Genomic DNA, 24,641 nt, shown 5'->3' with positions numbered 1-24,641 from the left:
AAATGTTTAAGTTATTTTGATTTGTTTTTTATTTTACTTTAAGTTCTGGGCTACATGTGCAGAACGTGCAGGTTTGTTACATAGGTATACGCGTGCCGTGGTGCTTGGCTGCACCCATCAACCCGACATCTAGGTTTTAAGCCCCACGTGCAGTAGGTATTTGTCCTAATGCTCTAGGTTTTTTGGTTCTTAAAACAAAGTTGTGTTGTTATTGTTGATGTATACTCTGAAATCTGTTTTGATTCTAGCTGTGTCTATGACTGTTAATTACAGAGCTGCCTTTAACTCTGTTTATTAAAATAATTGCCTCTGTGAAGATACTTGTCAGTGTTACATACACACTCTCCCCTCCGTCATTGTGGCATAGGATGTTAATTTTTAATTTCATATAAACATGACTAAGCCTTGTCCCACATTTCTAAAATGAGACACATCTTTTATTGGTTAATTTATGCTCCCCCTCCCTTTTTTTTTTTGTATTTCGAGTGTTGTGCAAGTTCCAGAAGAGGGCTTTTGTTTCCTGGAAAGGAGATCCGGTCAGCTGATAGCCAGCATTCCTTGTGTGTGTATATGTGTGTGTAATAGGTTTAACAGGTTTTTTAATATTATTTTATTTTTTGTCACTGGTTTTGAATTATTAAGAGCAACTTACTATGCACTCAGCAAACGTGTTCACAGTGGAGTTGTTGGGATGCTCTGTTTTCACTGATCTCTTTTCAACGACCCTCATCCGACCTCATCTGCTGCACAGCGGCTCTCTGAGCGCCTGCACTCCACACTCTTCCCTCGCTCCCTCGGTAACAAACTGCGGTGTCCCTGGCGGCGGAGGACACAGATCACTGGGGTGGAGGGAGCACAGACTGGGGGGTCATGACTCAGAAACGGACTAAAGACCAGGGCAGAGGAGGGAAGCTATGCAGAGAGGCCCAGGGACCCCTTTCCACAGCACTGCAGCCTCCGCCTCCTCAGCGCTCATTGGTGGAGAACATTTGATAAGTGCTGATTTAGGAAACTGTGTAAGGCTTAAATGCTGTGATTTAAACTGTGTACAATCTAAATGCTGAAGAACTCTCTTGAAATTTATTGATTATTTCAGCCTTCTATAGGGAGTCAGTACCAAAGTATACTTGTAGAGGTTGAGTAGTTCTTATTTCTTGGAACTCCAATTACTTCTAGTAAGGCATAAGCCTTCCCTTTAGTTCACATTTCTTAGTGAAATTATTTCTTGAGACAGTTAGGACTCATTCATAGGTCAACTCTATGATGAAGTAGAAAATCACAATTTATTATTATGATCAATACTCACCCCTTTTTTTTTTTTTTTTTGGAGATGGAGTTTCCCTCTTGTTGCCCAGGCTAGAGTGCGGTGGTATGATCTCAGCTCACTGCAACGTCCACCTCCCAGGTTCAAAAGATTCTCCTGCTTCACCTTCCTGAAGAGCTGGGATTACAGGCGTTCGCCACCACGCATAGCTAATTTTTTGTATTTTTAGTAGAGACGGGGTTTCACCATTTTGGTCAGGCTGATCTCGAACTCCTGACCTCAGGTGATCCACCCACCTTGGCCTCCCAAAGTGCTGAGATTACAGGCGTGAGCCACTGCACCCAGCCAATACCCACCTATGCTTATGAAAACAAATTACATCCCAATGTCTTTATAAACACACTTTCATACATGTCAGTTTGATTCAATTGTCCTGTGTATGCTTTAAAAAGATTCCCTTTCATTTTTTAAAATGCCTCTAAAACGATGTTCTCATTGATACTTTGTTTTTGTTTCTCTTTTTAAAGAAATGGGCACAGAAAATTACATTTAAACCTGCCTTCTCCAGAAGTATAGTAACAACTCTCATGTGAACAGCAGTTAATGTGTGTGGGGCCATTTTGTAAGAGATAAATGTATACACACACACACACACATATATTTACACACTAATCTCAACGATTTCTGTCCATTTTAGAGAAGAGGAAACTTGAGGCCCAGGCATTAAGTGGAAGGTCAAGGATTCCCACACATGCAGCCCAGAGAAGTGACAACCGCACCAGGCCTCTGCTGTGGGCACTGGGCCCTCGGTCACTGGGGAGCTCTGAGTGGTTCGTGTTAAGTTTGTAACTCTTTTTTTTTTTTTTTTTTTGAGACAGAGTCTTGCTCTGTGGCCCAGGCTGGAGTGCAGTGGCGCGATCTCGGCTCACTGCAGGCTCCACCTCCCGGGTTCACGCCATTCTCCTGCCTCAGCCTCCCGAGTAGCTGGGACTACAGGCACCTGCCACCATGCCCGGCTAGTTTTTTAATATTTTTATTAGAGACGGGGTTTCACCGTGTTAGCCTGGATGGTCTCGATCTCCTGACCTTGTGATCTTCCCGTCTTGGCCTCCCAAAGTGCTGGGATTATAGGCGTGAGCTACCGCGCCTGGCCAAGGCTTGTAACTCTTTATGAAGTCAGCTCTGCAAATTTGCATGGAGGGAGGATGTGAGATCCACTTAGATGGGCTGTAAGAAGTAAGGCTAGCAGTGCTGGTTCTGTTAAACTGGATCCTGCACCAGACATATTAATTAACTTACCATCAAACACTCGGCCCTTCTGGATATGAATTGTGTAATACTATAAGCATTGAGACAAAAAATGTTGTTTATTTAGTGGAACGAGTAGGTGAAACCCAGTCATAAATAATCAATTTTGAAGAGACGTGTCTGCCTGAATTTGACAAGTAGGAAAAGCATAGATTTTGACTTGCCCATCTGCCTATGTCAGAGATGGAGCCCAGGGATTCCAAGAAGCGGTAGTGGCAGGTCTCCCCGAGTCTGGGCACGGACACAGATTCACAGCCTTCTTGGGCTCTTCCACACTGCTGGCCTAGAGCTGTGTCGTGAAGCAAACTGGCTGAGGGCGAGTCGTGTCCGAGATGGGTGGGCACAATGCACATGGTTTTGTGGCTCTTTTTGGAATGGTGATACTTTGGTGTGGAAATTTTCACCCTCCGTCTGTTAGGTCAGGCTTGGCAGGTGTTTTCAGTGCAGGACCAGGCCTCTGTGAGCTGCACAGTCTCTGCCGGGGCCACTCGGCTCTGCCGCACGGCGCCAGCACAGCCCCAGACGGTCCGGAGTGCGCGAGTGTGGGCGGGTTCCGGCAGAGCTTCCTTTATGGACACTGACATTCCAAGGTCACATGTTAGGAAATACGATTCTTCTGTTGAGATTTTCCACCATTTTACACAAAGACAAGCGCCAGGCCAACTGTGTGACTCTTCCAATATGCCTCTATTGCTTCTGTTTTCTAAGAATGCGATTCTAGGGGTGAGTTATTCAGGACACATTCGGTCTTCATATGGTCCACTCCCCAAATTATTCCTAGGTATTTTAGAGATGTATCAGTATCAGTTATAGAATCTTACCACCAGTGCATTATACATGTCTGTGGAAAATGGTTTTTATCTTCTTCAGGCTTTGAAGCAAATGTATTGTCAACAATTCATTAGCCATAGTCTAAGGTCAGCGAATTGCCTGAAAAACCCGTCGCAGTGGTTTGATCGCCTTCAGTCGGCACCAGTTGCTTTTGGCCCACTTGAGATCTGAGGGAAGGGAAGCCCTTGGGAGAGGCACTCTGTACTCACTGTGCAGACGGTTTGTTTGCATTCGAATACAGTCATTAATTGTAAAACTGTCTCCGCGTGTCAATTTAATTCTTCTTTTCCGTCTGAAGTTCGACCTCCTGTCTGTGTGCTAACGCCCCGTGTTTCTTGTTTCAGCTATCTGTACAAGAATGAGATCCAGTCAATTGACAGGCAAGCATTTAAGGGACTTGCCTCTCTAGAGCAACTGTAAGTGCCTCCTCTCTTCATGCTTTAGTTCTTGGATGCCGCCTGGCTCTTTTCCTCTTGTAGGGACCAGTCAACTGAGCTAGCTGTTTGCATGATGCATGACTATGCTACCTGAGGTGCGGGGAGTGCGTGCATGATGACAGAAAAACAGGCATGGGCGAGTCATTCGCCCTCCTCCCCGCCTTCCACCTAGCCAGCCTTCCACCCACCCCTCAGGATGCATCACTGGTTTCCCCTATGGTGGCACCAGACCCTGAGCCGTGCTCTCCTGACGCCAAGGACAGTAAGATCAGTGGCATCCCTGTCACAACTTAGAGGAGAGACAGGCAGGCGCACAAGTCCGATCAAGGCGTCCTTCGCAGGGGAAATGTCCAGGGTGCCCGGGGAGCAGAGGGCTCTTTGCCTCGTTCATTGTTCCTCATTATGACTCTGAACCCATGGGCTGAATTTCTTCAATTGTGATGCCCTTATTTTGGAGAAAACCCTTTTTCCCTTGTAGTTCTAGTTAGTGTGTGCAGCGTGTAATGAAACACTCCTAGTTCCCTTGGCCGCCCGTGAAGTCGTACTTTGCTGTGAAGTCGTACTTTGCTGTGAAGTCAGCATGTTGATTTTTCATTACAATGTCCTGGTAAAAAGGAGGATTTGTCGTGGTTTGTTTGCTCGGCCAGTCACCTTTCCCTCGGCAAGCTGAGCCCATTCCTGGGGAGTTGCAAGTTGTCACGGTTTTAGGAATGTGGATGAAAGCAGCTGTTTGCTGTGATGCAGTGTGACGTCCTCCTGCCACAGCTGCTGATCTCTGGTCACGGGTCACTGGGTGACTGGACACAGCGATGTTGTCAGAGAGTTTGAGGCCAGGCGGTGCGGGGCAGAGACCACTCTGGGACTGTGCATCCCGAGGACCCATAGTGCTCATGTTTCTGAAAGTGCGTGTTGATTCAAGTGAGCACGGACAGGGCGTGGGTAGATTTGGGAAGAGATCGTCTGTCTCTGCGGAGAGGGACAGTGCACCTCATTGCAGAAACACATGGAGGTATGCAGGGAACCCCCACATGTAGGGAGAGCTTGCAAAGGAGCGAGCTCTCATATCCAGCAAGCGTGTCACTCAGTGGGGGTGAGAACATCTTCGTAGCAGACAGTTCTTCGATCCTGAATGGATTGGAAAACCCTCATCTGGCTTTGTGCTGAGTGAGTCCAGTGTTATTTTTAAGGAAGGAAAGGGCAAGTCAGGGGAGAAACCTGAGGCTGAACGAGGAAGGGCGTCTGTGAATCGCCAAGTAGGTGTTCGCTGAAATTTTGGATGATGCGGGGGCTTTATGAGCTGGCCAGGCTGCCTTTAGCACCCAGGGTTAGGTGAGCCCTGGGGTCTCTGCTGCTGTGACGGGTTCCATTCATTAAACGCTGTATAGCGAGCCTGAGGGCAGCCCGGCCCCCGCCCTCAGGCAGGGAACTGCTGGGGAGGGGATAAGCGAGTCCACCAGACCTCAGTGAGAGACTTGGGCAAAGGCTGTGTGTCCAGGGAGGACGGCTTGTGCCGGACCCTGGCTAACTGCACCCCTTCCCCCGATCGGCTGTATAGCCCTGAGCTATTGAAAACATGCATTCCTGGTGACACTGGGACACCGGAATGCAGGAATACCCTAGAGCCCGCAGATGCTGTCCTGGGGGAACTGAGTATCCCTGATCCGGAAAAGCTCCTTAGGCAGCTGTGGACACAGGACAGAAAACACACCTGGCCAGGCAGGAAACGCGTTTGAATTCAGTGATGATCTCGGTGTACTTGGGGAGTCATTTCCTGTCTTTGGTCCTGTTTCCTCAGCTGTTCAGGGACGGGTGAAGGACACCCCAGGCTGCCGGAGCCCCGGCCTCTCTAAGATCCTGTGTACCCTGGCCCGTCATTTCCTGTAGCACCCATGCAGCAGGTGCCAAGTCCCACACGCTCAGCCGTCCCCCTGGCCAGCCTGCATCGCAGAGTCCGGGTGGGGGGATTTTTACACCCACCACTCTCCGTGGGGCTTGAAATCCCCCCTTTCCTTCCCTCGGTCAGCACCTCCTCATCCTTCTGGGCTTTGCTTGGGAGACTCCACCCCTGCCTGCCTGCACTGAAGCCTCGCTGAGCAGCTCACGGCCACTGTGTGTTGATGGTGCCTGGGTCTCACACTGGCGTGTGCTGCGAAAGACCAAGGACCCCAAGAAACCACAGGCGCTCTGTCAGCACACTGCCCGGCAGAGACGAGGCTCCAGGGATCACGTAGGGCTCGGCCTTCCTCGGGACCCCCGCGTCAGGTGCTTGCCCGTCATGCTCGCCCACGGCGGGTTTCCTTGTCTTCCTGCTCCAGTTTTTCCTGCCCTCGTGTTTCCCATTCGTGCGCAGTGCTGAGCACAGACCTGTCCCGGGACAAGGGGCAGGGACAGTCTGCGTTTGGGGCCCTCTGGCTGCAGGCGTCTGCAGAGACTCAGTGTGGCCTGTGTGGGTGCTGCCCAGGGAGCTGGCCCCAGGATGGGGGGGCCCTGGCAGCCGCACTCTGGTGCCCTGGCGGTGACGGTATTCTCAGAATGCCCACAGACCTGATTCTCAGGTGTGCGTTCTGGAGACTCTTCCTTTCTGTGGAGTTCTGAAGACCTGTGAACGCTGGCATGCTGCTGCTTTACTCATTTTGGCCTTCTGAAGAAGTGCTCATTTAAAATGTGTGCTGGCTGCAGGGAACGCCTGAGTGGGCAGGAGGGGTCTCCCAGCAGAGCACCCCAGCGAGAATACTGACTTTGTGTTTGACTTACGAGGGAAAAACCCACTTTTCAAAACGAGAAATTTCGTATTCAGGAAAAATTAGAAAAAATGAGTTATAGCTAAAAGTATAAATTGTAGAAGTATGGAGACATGTGAAATGGAAAGAAATAGAAACACTGGGTATTCTGTACCATCACACACCCGAGGAAAGACGGTCTCTTGTTTAACGCTTCAGGATTGACGGAGAAAGTTGTGTGACATTCTTTTTGTGTTTCCTTTGTGGTCTTGAAGGGTATATTTGTATCTGACAGTATACTCTCTGCCAAGTATGTGATGATGCCCCTGCCAAATTCATACAAGTTAAAAGATTTGAGTGAAGGTATTCACCTATTTATGTATGTGCTATCATTAAAGTTATGCTTTAGATTTTTGCTTTTTTCCATATATTTTGGAAGCGAAAATGGCCTAGTCAGGCCGTTCTCACTTGGTGTCAAGAACCTCAGTGAGCACCTCTAGGCCTCCCTCGCCCTTACCCAGTCACTAGGGTGGATGTCTGTGCCTGGTGTTCAGTTGTATTTATTGAATCATTTGATAATTTTATGTATTTTTCATACGACGTAGGAAGTCTAGTGAGTGAGCTGTCTATTGATACCTGAATTTGAAATGACTAGGATAAAAATTGGGGGCAAAAATATGGATCTAAGAAAATAAATAATTGTAAGTTATACTTTTTTTTTTCTTTTAACTGCTCTAGATACCTGCACTTTAATCAGATAGAAACTTTGGACCCAGAGTCGTTCCAGCATCTCCCGAAGCTTGAGAGGCTGTGAGTTGTGTGTTTGTGTTGTTCCTGCCTTTCCATTCACAGAGCCCAGGCCTCAGTCACTGGCTTGGTTAGATTAAGGTCAATATCCACCAAACACCTGAAAACTGTTTTGATATAAAGTCCATATTTCTAGTCTAACAATTTGGAAATAGGACTTATAATTTTCTCTTTAATTGAAAGTGTTGATAAAATAGGAAAAAAATCCATTTCTTTGCTGGAGTAAAGAACATTGTTTTCAGATTCGTTTGTATTAAATAAATGTAATCATTGAGATTTTTTAAAAACTGATGTATATTTGACTGCTTATATTCTTTTCTACACATTTTAAGACATATTTTTCAAAATTGGTTTGTTATAAAATCTCTTTCAACAGATTTTTGCATAACAACCGGATTACACATTTAGTACCAGGGACATTTAATCACTTGGAATCTATGAAGAGATTGTGAGTATAATGATACCTTTTGTGTTTCCTTTGCTGCAAATCCTTACTTCTCTCTGTTGTCCATTCACCTGGTTCTTTTTCAAGTGTAGTGAAATGTTGATAACAGTCTGATTCTGAAAGAATGAGAATATATGGAGGGTGGATTAAATCCATTAGAGAGCAAAATGAAAAACATGTGGCTCAGACAATGTGGCAAATAGTTACTCCTTTGATAGGCAATTAAGACTTTAAAAAATTTTTTTTTTCAAGATAAGGTCTTGCTCTATTGCCCAGGCTGGAGTGCAGTGGCATGGTCACAGCTCAGTGCGGCCTCAGCCTCCTGGGCTGAAGCAATTCTCCCAAATAGCTGAGTAGCTGGGACTATAGGCACATGCCACCATGCCCAGCTAAGTTTTGTAATTTTGTGTTTTTTTTGTTTTTCTTTCTTTTCTTTTTTTTTTTTTTTTTTTTTTTTTGGTGACAGAGTTTTGCCATGTTGCCCGGGTTGGTCTTGATTTCCTAAGCTCAAGTTATCTGTCCACCTCAGCCTCCCAAAGTGCTGGGATTACAGGCGTGAGCCACCATGCCCAGCCAACATTTTTAAAAATCATCTTTAAGTTCATCAAATTAATTTTTAATTCCAGTGCATACTTTACTGGTAGAAGTAAAACCAGTGTAGAAGGAACCCCTGTGCTGTATTCTGTTTGTTTCTATAGCATACTAAGGAGACTGATCGCCACCCTTTTTTTTTTTTTTTTTTTGAGATAGAGTTTTGTTCTTATTGCCCAGGCTGGAGTGCAATGGCTCGATTTCTGCTCACTGCAACCTCTGCCTCCCGGGTTCAAACGATTCTCGTGCCTCAGCCTCCCTAGTAGCTGGGATTACAGGCGCGTGCGACCACACCTGGCTAATTTTTGTATTTTTAGTAGAGACAGGGTTTCACCATGTTGGCCAGGCTGGTCTTGAACTCCTGACCTCAGGTGATCCGCCCGCCTCCGGTTCCCAAAGTGCTGGGATGGCAGGCATGAGCCACCGCACCCATAATCCCACCCATTTTTTAAGGCTTCCAAATATACTTTTTCCTTATACTGAGCTATTTCTTGTAATTAAGGCATTTTATTACTGGCGGAGAAAGTTGTGACATTCTTTTTGTGTTTTCCTTCATGGTCTTGAGCCGTTATTTTCAGTTAAATAGTACTGAGTGTATGCAATGAACTAGACCTAGAAAGAAACAGAAGATGCCAGGAGACAAGCCTGGCTCCAGAGTGGGCTTAACGGTATGTGTTTTATCTATTCAGTGAAATGAAGTGGAGTAAAACGTAGACCTTCAGGACTGTTTGTGATTTTTTTTTCTTTAGGATAAAGATATCACAAGCCAAACTAAAAGCTACATCCTGAGTAGGAAGATGGGATGAATATTTCCATATTTGATAGATAACAGAGAGTAGAAAGAAATTTACCAGATAAATGCTCTAGAAAGTAGCCAAGTTTAGGGCAGATTGGTAACAGCCTGGATGATGCTGACACCTGCCTTCCCTCTGTTCTCAGCCTCTCTCTGGGTGTCTGGCAAGGACCCCCTCTCCTGTTTGCTCACTTTACTAGAGGTGCTCGAACACTGCAACCCCAGACAGAGATGCTGTGTTAAGTATACAGAGCTGCATCTAGAGGGCACGCTGTGTCCTGGCTGCTATCTGCTGGGAGCAGTCTCTAACCTCACATCCCTGAGGGGCCCCAGGCCGAGGAGGGCGCGCCAGCTGCCCCACCTCTCCAGACCTCCTGAATAGCCCTCTCTGCTTCAGAGCAGATGACGGTTGGGGATCCTGTGCTTCCTCGGGTGCCCGGAGCAGCTCGCTCTGCCAGGACCGACTGGCCGGATGTCACATACCGGACCGTGACCATCCAGGTCTTGCATGTGCCCATGGTCCTGTACTGACCTTCAGCTGTGGGCACAGGTTGGGTGCCCTGGGCACGTGGCTGACACTGTCCTCCTCACAGCCTCCTCACCTGAGAGCTGTGCACCTGCTCACGTGGGAAAGGGTGATTCTGGTCATGAGGCCAGTTGTATGTTCCTGTCCCCTCTGGGCTCATGTCCAGGAGAACCTCGGATGGGAGGTGTAGCCTCCCCTTCCCCTCCTGGAGCCAACGTCGGCCCCTAGTGATGCCCTCACCCTGCCGCCCTGGTGAGCACCTCTCGGGGTCCCATCCCCATCTGGGGAGTGACCTGGGGCCACCTCATCCAGGATTAATAGTGAGCACGTCTGTTGCAGGACTTTTCCTTAGTTCAGCAAAAGATGGGGTCCTTGTTACGTGGCCACAAAAATTTAGGCTCACAGAGTATTTAAAGAGTGAGAAAAATGGGGCTTATTGGGTAAAAAGGAAAAAGAGTGGGGGAAACAGACCCTTAGCAAAGCAAGAGAGTGTGTTTCCCGCCGGTGGGCTTCCTGCCTCGCAGACTGAATTCCACCCGTGAAGAGGAGGGCCAGGCTTCTCCCCCCACAAATGGCACGAACCTCTGTGGGCTCCACCCCAGTGCGCACCCCTCCCAGTGCGCAGGCCGGCTGGAGGGGCCTGGGGACCCCATCCCACCTGGCTGTCCTGGATTGAGAGGTGACCACATGCTAGCAGCCCTCACTCTCGGCGCCTTCTCGGCCTCGTCGTCCACTCTAGTGGTGGCGGGCTCGAGGGCTCCTCAGGCACCACCAGAGTGGATGCCAAGGCCGAGAAGGTGCTGAGAGCGAGGGCTGCTAGCATGTGGCCACCTCTCAGTCTCACATCCAGCTGCCAGCCGCTTCCAGCCCTTGTCCTGTAGCCTGTGTTTGCTACCTGGAACTCTGCCCCCAGAGAGCTTCTTCCCCGTGTGCGGAGACAGCACTTTTCCCAGGGTGAGGCACATCCTGCCTGCACTTCCCTTGTTGGGAAGGGTGTGCCACTCACTGGAAACTTTCCAGGTCAGATTGGACCTCAGGAAACTTAGGTGTGAACCCCAGCCGGGAGATGCAGCCGTCCCCTCCCACACTCCCTGGGAAGGCTCAGGCGGGAGTGAGATGGTGTGGAGCTGTCCTGCCCGTGATGACGGGCGTTGGGCGACAGTGGTGGTTTTGTGGCTGTGGTTCTCATGTTACTGATTTCTGTGAGTGGCTCCCACCCGCTCTCCTTCACAAACTTCCCTGACCTGTGCCGCCGGCGCACTCCTTCGTCTTGAACTCGACACCCGATGTCTGGGTGTGCACTGGCTCTTTGCTACTCACGCCTCTCCGGTTAGTGCCTCCAGGGGTACTGTGCTCCCCCGGGCTCTTCCTGGTGATGTGTGTGTCTCTACATCACTCCCTGAGTCGGGCACTGGGGCTTGGATTCCACCACGGGACGTGTCCCATCCCCGTGTCGCAAGCCCGGCAGGCCTGGCGCATGTTTCCCGACGCAGGACCTGGAAGCCCTGTCTGATGGACGGATGGACAAGCCCACCCACCCCGTGTCTCACCAGCCGCATCTTCCTTCCCACAGGCGACTGGACTCAAACACACTCCACTGCGACTGTGAAATCCTGTGGTTGGCGGATTTGCTGAAAACCTACGCGGAGTCGGGGAACGCGCAGGCAGCAGCCACCTGTGAATATCCCAGACGCATCCAGGGACGCTCAGTGGCAGCGGTCACCCCGGAAGAGCTGAACTGTGGTGAGGCCCGACACGCACACTCCATCCACACACACACATTTACACACACCATCCACACGCTTATACACACACCCATCCACACACACACCATTTATAGACACACACACATACACAGACACAATCCATCCACACACATATACATCATGCACACAAATTCATCTAATACTCACACACACACATGCACACACCATCTACACACACCATTTATAGACACACGGACACAAACTACACACACACACACCACACACACCACACACATTTACACACACACCATACACCATTTATACAAACATGCTACAGCAACAGAGACACAAACCATCCACACGCGCTATCAATGCACACACCATCTACACACAGACACAAACCACACATGCACATACACACACACTCCACACACTCACCACATATACACATACACACACCATCCACACACTTACACCATTTATAGACATACAGACACAAACCACACACACATGCACATACCCACACGAACATACCATCCACACACTCATACCATTTATAGACACATACACAGACACAAACCACACATGCACATTCACACACTCCACACACTCACCACATACACACATGAACACACCATCCACACACACTCACACCATTTAGAGACACACACACATATGCACACAGGCACGCACACACACGGCTGTTTATTTTGGTAAGGTGAAAGGATCTCCCTGTGTGATGGTTTTATAATATGACAAAAATACATAGTTTTTTTTTTTTTTTTAAGTTTCTTCTAGCTCAGTTCTTGATGGAGCTATGGCAGGGGCAGTTAGAACTGAGAGCTGCCTGGTGGCTGGGGGTACTACACCACTCAGATTTCTGGCCTGGGGAGCAAAAGAGGCCCAGACCCCTGTGCAGCCGCCTGCCTGCACTGCTTCCCCACCCCGGATGCAGACTCCGCCCTCAGCTCTGCAGGGCACTGGCTGTCAGCGGCTCCAGAAACGGCCCTTGATGGAAGGAGCTGCCCCACGTGTCCCTGACGGGAGGGCCCTCAGTGCTCGGGGGGCCCAGGGACCTGTGCTGCCCAACTTGGCAGCTCTGCTAAGCTGTGTGCGTCCCTGTGAATCAGTCGAGGCCCTGTCGTTGCCGCTAATGCTCCTGAGGTTGTGCCCTTGGAGATCTTGTCGTACTTTTACTCCTTACTCCAATTTGGCTGTCAGTGATTATTCTTGTTTTTTATAATAGCTTTATGGAGGTGTTGTTGCCATGCCAGACAATTCACCCCGTTCAGGTGTATAATTAGGTGGGTTTTAGGATGTCTGCAGAGTTGTGCAGCCTAAATAATGAAGAAAGCAGTGAAAGCTTATTTTGATTTTGTGGTGATGGGGAGCCATGGGAGGGTTTACAGAATGTTGGGATGATGTTTGTATTCTAGGAGGAGCTTTCTGGCAGCCCTAGGGAGAGGGAATTGGGGAGTGTGTGAGGCAGGCGGGGAGGCCGGACTAAGGCCAGAGGGATGAGAACCTCCATGAAGCCAAGGGCTGGAGGCACAGTTCCCAGAGCGATGTGGGAGCACGGGGAGGGCTGGGCAGAGCCGCCCCAGCCTCGCGACCTGGGCTGTGCAATGCTGGGGAGATGGAAGGAGGCCATCCAGGAGGAGCCCTTGCTGATGGCCCCCAGTTGGGTCCGAGGGCCTTTGTTTTGGTTGCCAGGCAGAATGGCAGCGCTGAGCAGAGTCAGCTCCAGTGCACACACACACTCGTACCTGCGCTTGTGTCTCCCCCACTGCAGGCACTCACTTGTACACACCTGCGTGTGATTGTGTTTTTCTTCTTTTTCTTCTCCATGTACACAGCATGTACATGGAGACAGATTTGCACACTGAGGTGATGAGGCAGAGATGGGAGCCTAGGCCTGCCCTCAGCGTGGTTCCCTCACGGCTGCCAAAGGGAGCCTTAGAGAAGGCCGCTCCCTGTGCAGGCCTGGAGCTCCGGAGCGGCCGCCAGGGATAGGAGCCTGGGAGCCGTCAGCCCTCGGGTGGCCGCTGGGAGCTGTGTGGAGTCAGGGCACGCAGGAGGCGGGAGAGGCCGTTCTTCCCCTTGTCCAGGGTGGAGGGTGAGGGGCGGGGCAGCTGTGGAGGAGGGAGGCTGGGAGTTGCTCCAGCTGTGGTGTCTGCCACCTGCCTGTGCTTTTAGAGACTTATTCTTTCAGCGATGCTTTATCTACAGAGTACGACTTTTTGTCTTTTATTCACTGAAAATAGTGACCTGTGGCGTGTCCACTCTGCCCTGGTGTTTGGCTTTCCCGAAGGGCCTTGAGGGGACGCCAAAGCCTGTCATTTGGGGCTCATCTGCCCGGCTCTGAGCCAGCCTGTCCCTCAGGTGGTCAGAACATGGCGCCCTTTGGCGCAGACATCATGGGGATCCGCACCGTAGACGGGGCTGTAGGGAAGCCGGTCTGGCAATTTTGTGGGGGATGTTTATGGCTGAATTACGCCTTTGGGCATCTGTGGTTTCCTCTTGGACACAGAGGACTCCACGTGGGTTGTCGTTTATTTTCATGTCGTGGTTTACACTAAAAAGGTTTCCGTTTTCTTGTTGGGCACAGAGAGGCCCCGGATCACATCCGAGCCCCGGGATGCAGACGTGACCTCGGGGAACACCGTGTACTTCACTTGCCGAGCCGAAGGCAACCCCAAGCCTGAGATCATCTGGCTGCGAAACAAGTGAGTTGGGGCCAAACAGAAATGTCCCCCACGCGTCTCTCAGAGTTACACCTGGACACCCAAACCGCACCTCACTCCCCACCAAGGCCCACGTCCACTCTTCCCCCGCCACGTAGGGAAAAGTACAAGGGATGAGATATTTCTGCTCTTTTCCGGTCTTACATGGCGGGGGGTGTGACGACGTTTCTGCCACGCTCGGGCCCCTTCCCCACTCTCTCCTGGGCAGCACAGGGGTGCCCTGACCGGGCACCGTGTCCCTGCGGCCCTGCCCAGTGGGAGGGAGGGAGAGCGTGCTGCTTGTTCTCTCCCTGCCCACTGACCTCTGGCAGCAGCCTGTTTGCTCTGGTCACTGTCGTTGGCAGCCTTGACCTGGGGCATTGTGACCAACCTGAGCGGGTGTGGGCGGGGCCCTGACCTCTGCCGGGACGGCGTCTTCAGGAGACAAGTGCCGTGCAGCCGCTGACACAGGTTTGCTCAGCTCCCGTGTAGATCTAACTTGTCTCCCAAACAAAGTCTCCCCTTGTGTCCGCAAACATGGTGTGGGCCTGTTAAGGCTAAGTTGGTCCCGGCTGCTGGCTGTCAGGGCGACAGAGGGAAGTCCTACCGCTGACCATCACGTGTTCTGGCAGCAAGCCGCACCTGTGAGCCCAGGTGTGGGGAGCACCCCTGCCCCGCTCAGGTTTGCGAGCTGGGGCCGTGTTGGTGAAGGAGTAGTGGAGTCTACGGGGAGAGGTGGGAGGTGGGAGGAGGTGAAAGGCGTGCAAGGGGGGTGGGTGGGGCAGGACCTATGGTGCGGGGGCAGAGAGGCCTAGGTGGGAATGAGGTCAGATTGCCCAAAGGCACCTGGGGTCAAATCACTGAGGGTCCTGAGTTGGAGTGGAGCACTTTCAAAGTGACCTTTTGAAAGGAATCCTTAAAAGAAAATCGTGAAGTAAAGCCACCATGTCCTGGCTTCTCCCATCTGCCTGCATGAGGACAGCTTCTGAAGGAGCTCCTCCTGCCGGCCCAGCCCCAGCGCTCCTGCGCTGCTCCTCTCTGGCCATGTTTAGTCATGAGGGAGCAAGAGGGATGCGTCTGAGATGTGAGCCCTGTGATACTCGGGCAGATAGATGAGGCACACACTGAGTCATTGTTCCAGACTCCAGAGGCAAACCGGGCTGGGCTTGGCTCTCGGGCAAGGCGGTGTTTATAGAAGAGATGGACAGGAGCAGGGAACTGGCTGCCCCCAGTTGTCACGAACAGAATGGGAAGATGTGTCCATGCTGAAGAGGACATGGGAGGTTTGTTCCAGCTCTAGATTTTGTTATCCTCATGACTGAAAGGTCACGTTGACCTTGGCTGCAGTGCCGGACAAGCAGCCTGTAAGGTGCCATCACTCTGTTCACAGTTCTTGTCTTGGATGACTCCCAAGTAGATGAGATTTAAAATCCAGAGAACACTGGAGGAATTCTGCAGTATATTATGTTGTGCGCATGTAAAAGTCAGGGAAGCATAAATTTGGCCCCAGTCCATCACACCTACATTTAATATATGAAAAAATTGATGCCCAAAGTTGAAATCTCACAGCTAAATATGGCAGAGCTCGAGCCGAGGTCCTGAGGCCTGGTGACTTGTGCTGAGTTCTGCCCTCCACCAGCTGGAGTCTCACCTGCTGGCCTCACCTGCCTGCCGGCTGGCCTTACCTAACACCCAGAGTCACCTGCAGGCCAGCCTCACCTGCTGGCTCGCCATGTTTCTGGGCAGGGGATCGGGCCACATCAGAGAGAGTCGTATTTATCGGGCCTGAGCTGACATTGCTTCCGTCTAGCAAGCCCTGTGAGTAAGGACAGTTTGCAGGTTGGGGGATTGGTGCCAGGCAGAGGAGAGCATGAGGAAGATTTGGGAGAAGGTGGGTGTTGGTCTTTCGAGAGCGTCGCCGATGGTTTGGCAGCACGCTAGCAGGTGTCTGAGGGCGATCGTGGGAAAGTGCTTTTGCACAGTGCGGGGGCTGCTCCTGCATGAACGACCCAGCGTGGTGCAGGCTCCACACATTCCTTAGGAAACGCGCGTGGAAGATGATGAATCTCGTGCACGGAGGAAGTGGGTTTCTGTTTCACAGAGGCCTTGTCTGTCTTGACGATCTGGAAGCAGGAGTTCTCGTAGGCCCATCTGCATTCTCAGAGGGCTCCGTGCCTGGCTGTTCTTACTCAGTCCTCACACTTGCCATAGACTGTGATCTCAGTGGCATCCAGTGTCACCTCTCTCCTCTTCATCTGCTTCTGTATAAAGGGAACTAAAGCAGTTACAGGTGGGTGAGGGGGGAGGCGGCAGGACTGAGCATTGGGGTAAAGGTGTTGCAGCCTTTAAGTTACAGGTGGGTGAGGGTGAGAGGTGGCAGGACTGAGCACTGGGGTACAGGTGTTGCAGCCTTTAAGTTACAGGTGGGTGAGGGTTGGAGGCGGCAGGACTGAGCATTGGGGTAAAGGTGTTGCAGTCTTTCTTGGCTGCCAAAGTGTGTGTGATGCAGCGTGGCCCCGGGGAGGTCATTACTGCCCGAGGACTGACCGAGCCATGTGAGGGGGAGGTCACCCGTGTCCTGGCCTGTTCATGGTGCAGCTCCACAGGTTCCTCCCAGATCCCAGAGGGAGGCCAGCCAGCAGCTTGCAGGCACTGTTTGTTAAAATACAGATAGAGAGGCCTGGCACACTCCTGCAGTCCCAGCACTTTCAGAGCTGGAGGCAGGAGGAGCACTTGAGCCCAGGAGGCTGAGGCTGCAGTGAGCCATGGTTATACCACTGCACTCCAGCCTGGGCTGCAGAGTGAGACTCTGTCTCTAAAATAAAAAAATAAAATACACGTAGGTATATCTTCGGCGTTTAGTAACGTAAAAATGTTTCTACCCTTTTTAGTTAATTCACCAGAAACAAAAAAAAAATGTTTCCTTGGAATTTTTTCCATTTTGTTCATTGCTTTCTCCTTTGGAATTAGGAACACTTTAAAACATGTAGATAGATCGAACACGTGAATACTAAGGATAAGTATCTGAGTGAATGAGATGTGCGAATACTCGGTCCCCTTTTCAGAATTGCCTGTTAGGTCAGGGGCTGCCAGGAAGGAGGAGACCCTGGAAGGTGAGCTGTTGCTCTCACGAGCTCTGATACGCCTGCTGCAAGGCTGGAAACCCCTGTGCTGGGGATGGGTGAGGTACGTCTTTGTGCTTTCAACACTTGACCAGACCAAATTTCTGTCTTTGTAGTAATGAGCTGAGCATGAAGACAGATTCCCGCCTAAACTTGCTGGACGATGGGACCCTGATGATCCAGAACACACAGGAGACGGACCAGGGTATCTACCAGTGCATGGCAAAGAACGTGGCCGGAGAGGTGAAGACGCAAGAGGTGACCCTCAGGTACTTCGGGTCTCCAGGTATGTGGCGGGCATTTCACACCTGGGTTCCGCCCAGAATTGTCGTCCCTCAGTATCTGCCTTCTCCTTTCCTTGCACCCCAACTCAGTAAAATAAGAAAGAACATTGAAGTCTGAAGTTGAAGCTGCAATACAGGGTTGGCTCACAGAGCTTTCGAAGCGCAGGGTCATAGATGATCCATGAGTGGTGCTGTGGTCCCCAGTTAGCCCCTCGTCTGGGGACACACTCATAGTCCACACAGCCGGGGCAGTCCGTGCTGTGAGCCCAGCCCATGGAGAGAGGGCCTTGGGAACCTGGAGAGACTGTGCCACCCACTGACCCCACCACCCAGGCGCCCTCTGAAGGGACAACTACTCAGGCACAGCCAGCTGTTGCCATGTGGTAACAAGGTCTCTATTTTGCGAAGGGCTTGGATTATGTAAAAGGAACCACAATTCTAGATTTTTATCCAATATTTTCGTGTTTAAGATAATGGCACCTAAATTTAAAACATTTAAAAACTGTCTCAGCCACATCAAGTCTAGCTGTGGCCTCTCATCCATCTGGGCCCCACCAGGTTGCAAACTCTGCTCGGATCCACCTGTGTTATCCATGGCCATTGCTCAGAAGAGGAGCTGGGCCCTTGCAGAACAGCGGAATGGGGCGTTGGGTGTACCCCACGGCTCTGGGAAACGATGCGGATCCCTTCACGCCTCTGGACGGGTCTGCCTGTCCTCCTGTGTGGAAGCCGGTAGAGTCGGAGCCCTTGCCCACGGAGGCTGCAGGTGTAACTTCCTCCCTGAGACCTTCTGGCTTCCTTTAGCTTCAGCCACAAATCATGCCAGGGTCGCTGTTTCCCTGGTATTTTGTATTTCAGGCCATTATGGTTATAAAACCTTTTGTTTGGCAACGTAAGTGGTTTTGGTGTTTCTTGTTTAAATGCCGGCTCCTTAATTGGCCTAATCTCTGTATCACCTGGTACATCCCAGCATAGACACAATCAACGGGTACCGATGGCTGAGAATTCCCGGCTCTCACATTTCTGTTCAAAGGAAAGCCCAGTGATATAGTACTGCTGACTCAAAGCCCTCAATCAAACAACGTTCCACATGGTCAGCACAAGGCGTTCAGCATCTTTCCAAAGTCAGTGCTGTGGGCCTGTGCAGAGAAGTGAAGACACAGCCGCTGCTCCCAGAAGGAGCCTGGGCTCTGTTTTTAAGGCATTAAAAAGTCCACAAAATAGGGACAAAAAGTTATGTAGTACTGTTAAGTATGTGTTACAGACAAAGGAGAATAACCATGGATTATGAGTAATGAACTACTTAGGAGAGTTACTATGCGAGTAGGTTGATTGATTCCTGGACAGGAATGTTTAGCCAGCTCTTTATGGCTTGAGAGTTCCAAATTTCGCTCCTTTTGATCTGAATTCTTGGGTCTTTCTCAGGAATAACAGCCCTATTTAGTATACTAGTCTGAACATGTGGGTGTAGCTCCCTCAGATACAAATGAAGAGTCTCCTGCCATCCGGCGCACAGGGAGTTACTGCAGCATGGGGGAACCAGCCCTGGGAAGCCCAGAAGCCTAGGCCAGGCTGACACACTACAGCCTGCAGTCCACACCTGCCTACTGCCTGTTTCTCCTAAGGTGTATGAATACTTTTCTGCAATTTTAAATGATCAAAACTTTTAAAAGAACAGTATCTTATGACGACATGACAGCTAGAAGAAATTCAAGCGTCACTGTCTATGATTAAGTTTTCTTGGAGCATGACCACACTCATTCTTTTGCATAGTGTCTATGGCTGCTTGTATGCTACCCTGGCAGAGTTGAGGAGTAGCAACAAAACCTGCGTGGCCTTCAGAACTTGGAACAGGAGCAGTCTGGCCCTTTACAGAAAAAAAATGGCCAACTGCTGTTGCAGACTATGGTAATAATGTATAGTAATAGGAAAAGAGTGACATGGAGGTCTCCGTGGGCCATAAAGGGGCATATCGCACCTATTATCCTGAAGCTTTGTGATTAGGGGCATATAAAAAGTTTGCAGTTTTTATCTGTCTGATGAATTACATTTTTGATCAATAACACTTCTATCAGTGCTTTTTGCTTCTAGGTAAATTTGTTGTAAGATACATAAAAGCAGCCTCTACTTGATCTTTATTGTCAGGTGTATCTTTTCCCACCATTTTTCTCCGAGCCTTTCCACGTACACATGTTTGAGATGTTTAATATAAATAACACAGAGTTAGAAATTTTTTTAAAATCCTAAGATTTCCTTAAAGTTAATCCATTTAAATATGTTTATTGTAGTTAACAATATGAGATTTATAAATTCTACCTCTTATTTTGAACTGTTTGTCCAAACTTTTCTATGTTTTTTGCTTTAATTGGAAATAATTGTTTTTCATATTTGTTTCCCACTACCAGTTTGCACACTATATGCCCATTTCTGTTCTTTTAGTGGTTAGCCTAGAAAATTTTAAATGCATTCTTAAATTGCCAAAGCCTAAAGTTAGTGTAACCTTCCCCTCTAACATGTATTCATCCCGCTGAGTTGACGTGCTTAGTTCTGTTTTGTGTTTTTTTTAACCTATAAACATTATTATTTTGTTCTTCCAGTGTTTGTCTGGATGCATCCACGTGGTTCCCACTTCCTTTGTCCTTCCTTTGTTTATCTCAGCTCTTCTGTCGGGGATCACCTTCCTTCTGGCTGATGTGGGGGGAGCTGGGCAGCAAGCTCATGTGAGCACCAGGTTTTGGTGAAGAACACTTAAATGAGATTTATTTATCTCTTGTACTGGGCATCGTTCCCTGGGTGGGGCAGGCAGGTTTTGAAGTTAGTTCTTTCTCATGCCGAGGGCACAGCACTGTGGGGATGCAGCTGTTCAGTTTTCTGTCGAACTTCTCTTCGTGGGCCTCTGTTGATCTGTGTCTTGTCTTCTGTACCGCACGAGGCTCTTTAAAGCTCAATTTAAGTTATAAGGGTCTGCAAATGCCCTCAAGGCCGACTTTGACTTTGGTGTTCCTACTTCTTTCTGTGAGTAGCTTAATGGTTTCCAATTTGTTATTCTGATAGAAATGCTAATATTAAATGTCATTTCTGTATTTTTTGTAATTTATACTTAAATATTTGACTAACACAGCTTACATATTAACGTATATAAAAAGGTAGAAAGTCGTCCCGGCTCTTTCCATCATGCGCTCAATTCCCTGTTCCCTTCCCCTCTTCCCAAAATGCTTAGTAGTTTCTTCCCTGTGTGTATCCAAAAAAAAAATGTAAGCGTATTTGAGGCAAGTGATTTTTCTGAGATGATAGCTTAGAAATCTTTCTAGTCTTTCACTTTTGATACATCAGTTTTCTTACTCTCTTTCTTCCTATAGCTGCATAGAATTCCATGATCTAAATGCACCCTGAATTTATTTAACAAGTTCCCTTTTGGAGTGAATTTAGATTTTTTTCCAAATCTTTAGCTCTCACAGTTCTGTGTTCTTTATTCAAAAGCCTTTGGGCCAGATGTCTTTTGATATTCAGAAACTTGGGGAAATTTTTGGAAGGGTAGCATAGTGTAAAATCCACATACCAATTTAGATGGTCAGCAGAGTCTGGGATAGTACCCTGTAATCAATGTATTAATATCCTATAGCAAACTGTATGGATATTCACAGAAAGTAGAATAAAGGCTATAAATAGCCTCATGCTAGATAGATCAAGTTTTCCAAACAAATAAGTTAGGAAAAAATAATGATTTTTGGAGTTTTCTGAATTTTAGCGTGGTGGATAAGGATGGTTGACCTGAACAAACAACAGGGCAAAAGGAAAACAAACTCAAATTTATTATTTATTTATTTATTTAGACAGAGTCTCGCTCTTGCCCAGCCTGGAGTGCAGTGGTGAGATCTCAGCTCACTGCAACCTCTGACTCCCTGGTTCAAGTGATTCTCCTGCCTCAGCCTGCCGCGTAGCTGGGACTACAGGTGTGCGCCACCATACTGGCTAATTTTTGTATTTTTAGTAGAGGCAGGGTTTTGCCATGTTGGCCAGGCTGGTCTCGAACTCCTGACCTCAGGTGATTTGTCCACCTCAGCCTCTGAAAGTGCTGAGATTACAGGCGTGAGCCATCACATCTGGCCCAAACAAAAATTTATTTGGACATATGACATTTTATGTGCTTGTAAAAATAGCTATGGATTAAGTTTCTAGCAGAATATATATATATATTTTAAATTTTACTTGAAATTCTGGGATATATGTGCTGAATGTGCAGGTATGTTACGTGAGTATACATGTGCCATGGTGGTTTGCTGCACCCGTCAACCTGTCGTTCAGGTTTTAAGCCCCACATGCATTAGATATTTGTCCTGATGCTCTCTGTCCCCTTTCCCCCAAACCCCCGACAGGCCCCGGTGTGTGATGTTCCCCTCCCTGTGTCCGTGTGTTCTCACTGTTCAACTCTCACTTATGAATGAGAACATGCAGTGTTTGGTTTTCTGTCCCTGTGTTAGTTTGCTGAGGATGATGGTTTCCAGCTTTATCCATGTCCCTGCAAAGGACATGAATTCATTCTTTTTGATGGCTGCATAGTATTCTATGGTCTGTATGTGCTACATTTTCTTTATCCAGTCTATCACTGATGGGCATTTGGGTTGGTTCCAAGTCTTTGCTGTTGTAAATAGTGCTACAGTAAACATACGTGTGCATGTGTCTTTATAGTAGAATGATCTATAATCCTTTGGGTGTATACCCAATAATGGGATCGCTGGGTCAAATTATTTTTCTGGTTCTAGATCCTTGAGGAATCGCCACACTGTCTTCCACAATGGTTGAACTAATTTACAACCCCAGCAACAGCGTAAAAACATTCCTATTTCTCTGCATCCTTGCTAGCATCTGTTGTTTCCAGACTTTTTAATGATTGCCGTTCTAACTGGCATGAGATGATATCTCATTGTGGTTTTGATTTGCATTTTTCTGATGATGAGTGATGATGAGCTTTTTTTTCATATGTTTCTTGGCCACATAAATTTCTTTTGAGAAGTGTCTGTTCATATCCTTAACCCACTTTTAGATGGGGTTATTTGTTTTTTTCTTGTAAATTTGTTTAAGTTCCTTGTAGATTCTGGATATTAGACCTTTGTCAGATGGATAGATTGCAAAAATTTTCTCCCATTCTATAGGTTGCCTGTTCACTCTGACGATAGTTTCTTTTCTTGTGCAGAAGCTCTTTAGTGTAATTAGATTCCATTTGTCACTTTTGGCTTTTGTTGCAATTGCTTTTGGTGTTTTAGTCACAAAGTCTTTGCCCGTGCCTATGTCCTGAATGTTATTGCCTAGGTTTTCTTCTAGGGTTTTTATGGTTTTAGGTTTTATGTTTAAGACTTTAACCCATCTTTGAGTTAATTTTTGTATAAGGTGTAAGGAAGGGGTCCAGTTTCTGTTTTCTGCATATGGCTAGCCAGTTTTCCCAGCACCATGTATTAAATAGGGAATCCTTTCCCCATTGCTTGTTTTTGTCAGGTTCATCAAAGATCAGATGGTTGTAGATGTGTGGTGTTATTTCTGAGGCCTCCGTTCTGTTCTATTGGTCTATGTATCTGTTTTGGTACCACTATCATGTTGTTTTGGTTACTGTAGCTTTGTAGTATAGTTTGAAGTCAGGTAGTGTGATGCCTCCAGCTTTGTTCTTTTTGTTTAGGATTGTTTTGGCTCTATGGGCTCCTTTTTGGTCCATATGAAATTTAAAGCAGTTTTTTCTAGTTCTGTGAAGAAAGTCAATGGTAGCTTGATGGGAATAGCATTGAATCTATAAATTACTTTGGGCAGTATGGCCATTTTCACAATATTGATTCTTCCTATCCAAGAGTATGGAATGTTTTTCTATTTGTTTGTATCCTCTCTTATTTCCTTGAGCAGTGGTTTCTAGTTCTCCTTAAAGAGGTCCTTCATGTCCCTTGTAAGTTGTATTCCTGGTATTTTATTTTCTTTGTAGCAATCGTGAATGGGAGTTCACTCATGAATTGGCTCTCTGCTTGTCTACTGTTGGTGTAGAGGAGTGCTTGGGATTTTTGCACATTGATTTTGTGCCCTGAGACTTTGCTGAAGTTGTTTGTAAGCTTAAGGAGTTTTGGGGCTGAGATGTTGGGGTTTTCTAAATATACAATCATGTCGTCTGCAAACAGAGATAATTTGAGTTCCTCTCTTCCTATTTGAATACCCTCTTGGGAGGGTGTATATGTCCAGGAATTTACCCATTTCTTCTAGATTTTCTAGTTTATTTGTGTAGAGCTGTTTAATCTCTGATAGTAGTTTGTATTTCTTTGCGGTCAGGGGTGATATCCCCTTTATCATTTTTTATCCTATTTGATTCTTCTCTCTTGTTTATTAGTCTGGCTAGCAGTCTATCTAATCTGCTTGTCAAACAGATTAACAAAATATGTATTTTGTTAATGTTTTCAAATTAATCCAGCTCCTGGATTCATTTATTTTTTTTTTTGAAGGGTTTTTCGTGTCTCTGTCTCCTTCAGTTATGCTCTAATCTTAGTTATCTCTTGTCTTCTGCTAGCTTTTGTTTAGCCGGGTAATTTCTGGGCCATAGAGTGTGCACATGTTCAGTGCGGGTATGCACGGCCACGTCTCTGCAGGTGGGCTGGGCCAGGGCGTGCTCTCACTACCAGCGTGGGAGAGTTCTGTTTCCACACAAACTCACGCATGAAACACATTCGTAATTGTAGGGCTTTTTTCTGGATTTAAATTTGAAAAATATTATTTCTTGCTTACTTTTAATTTGTACTTTTTATGAGTAAATTTGATATTTTTGTATATTCTAAATATACTTCACTAACAATAATTTGTGCCAGTAGGAATTACTAGCAAGGTCTAACAAGATTGACATAATGTATTTTATTTAGAAATCAGGATCCTCCATGGAGTTCAGCACATGTTTTAAGAAAAAGCCCTTCCTCGTTAGCTTTTCCTAAGCAGCCATGGTTGCTCACTTTGCTCAGGTGGCCTGCATGTGGTTTGACCCGAGGCTGTGAACCATTTTTATTGTCTGCACATTTCTTTAAAAAGAAAATATGCAGTTACATTGTGTTTGTTTTGCCCTATT

General features: G+C 47.9%; 1 protein-coding gene across 4 annotated transcripts in view; it reads left to right on the top strand.

Moving 5' to 3' along the window:
- The window catches only part of PXDN (peroxidasin), a 115,776-nt gene that overhangs the window by 57,646 nt on the left and 33,489 nt on the right, over window positions 1–24,641 (top strand). For 3 of the 4 annotated variants that reach the window (XM_009183610.4, XM_003908225.4, XM_009183607.4), the window contains exons 4-9: window positions 3,748–3,819; window positions 7,299–7,370; window positions 7,744–7,815; window positions 11,296–11,465; window positions 14,037–14,154; window positions 17,390–17,559. In XM_009183610.4, the coding sequence (XP_009181874.2) occupies window positions 7,805–7,815; window positions 11,296–11,465; window positions 14,037–14,154; window positions 17,390–17,559 (469 nt within the window). In that variant the 5' untranslated portion in view covers window positions 3,748–3,819; window positions 7,299–7,370; window positions 7,744–7,804. The remainder of the gene's footprint in view (window positions 1–3,747; window positions 3,820–7,298; window positions 7,371–7,743; window positions 7,816–11,295; window positions 11,466–14,036; window positions 14,155–17,389; window positions 17,560–24,641) is intronic. The other variant, XM_009183609.3, reaches the window with a different exon arrangement.

This window comes from Papio anubis, chromosome 14, assembly GCF_008728515.1.
Source record: "Papio anubis isolate 15944 chromosome 14, Panubis1.0, whole genome shotgun sequence".
Taxonomy (NCBI): Eukaryota; Metazoa; Chordata; class Mammalia; order Primates; family Cercopithecidae; genus Papio; species Papio anubis.
Note: the sequence above shows the minus strand (reverse complement) of the source record. Positions and strands in the feature narration are given on the sequence as shown.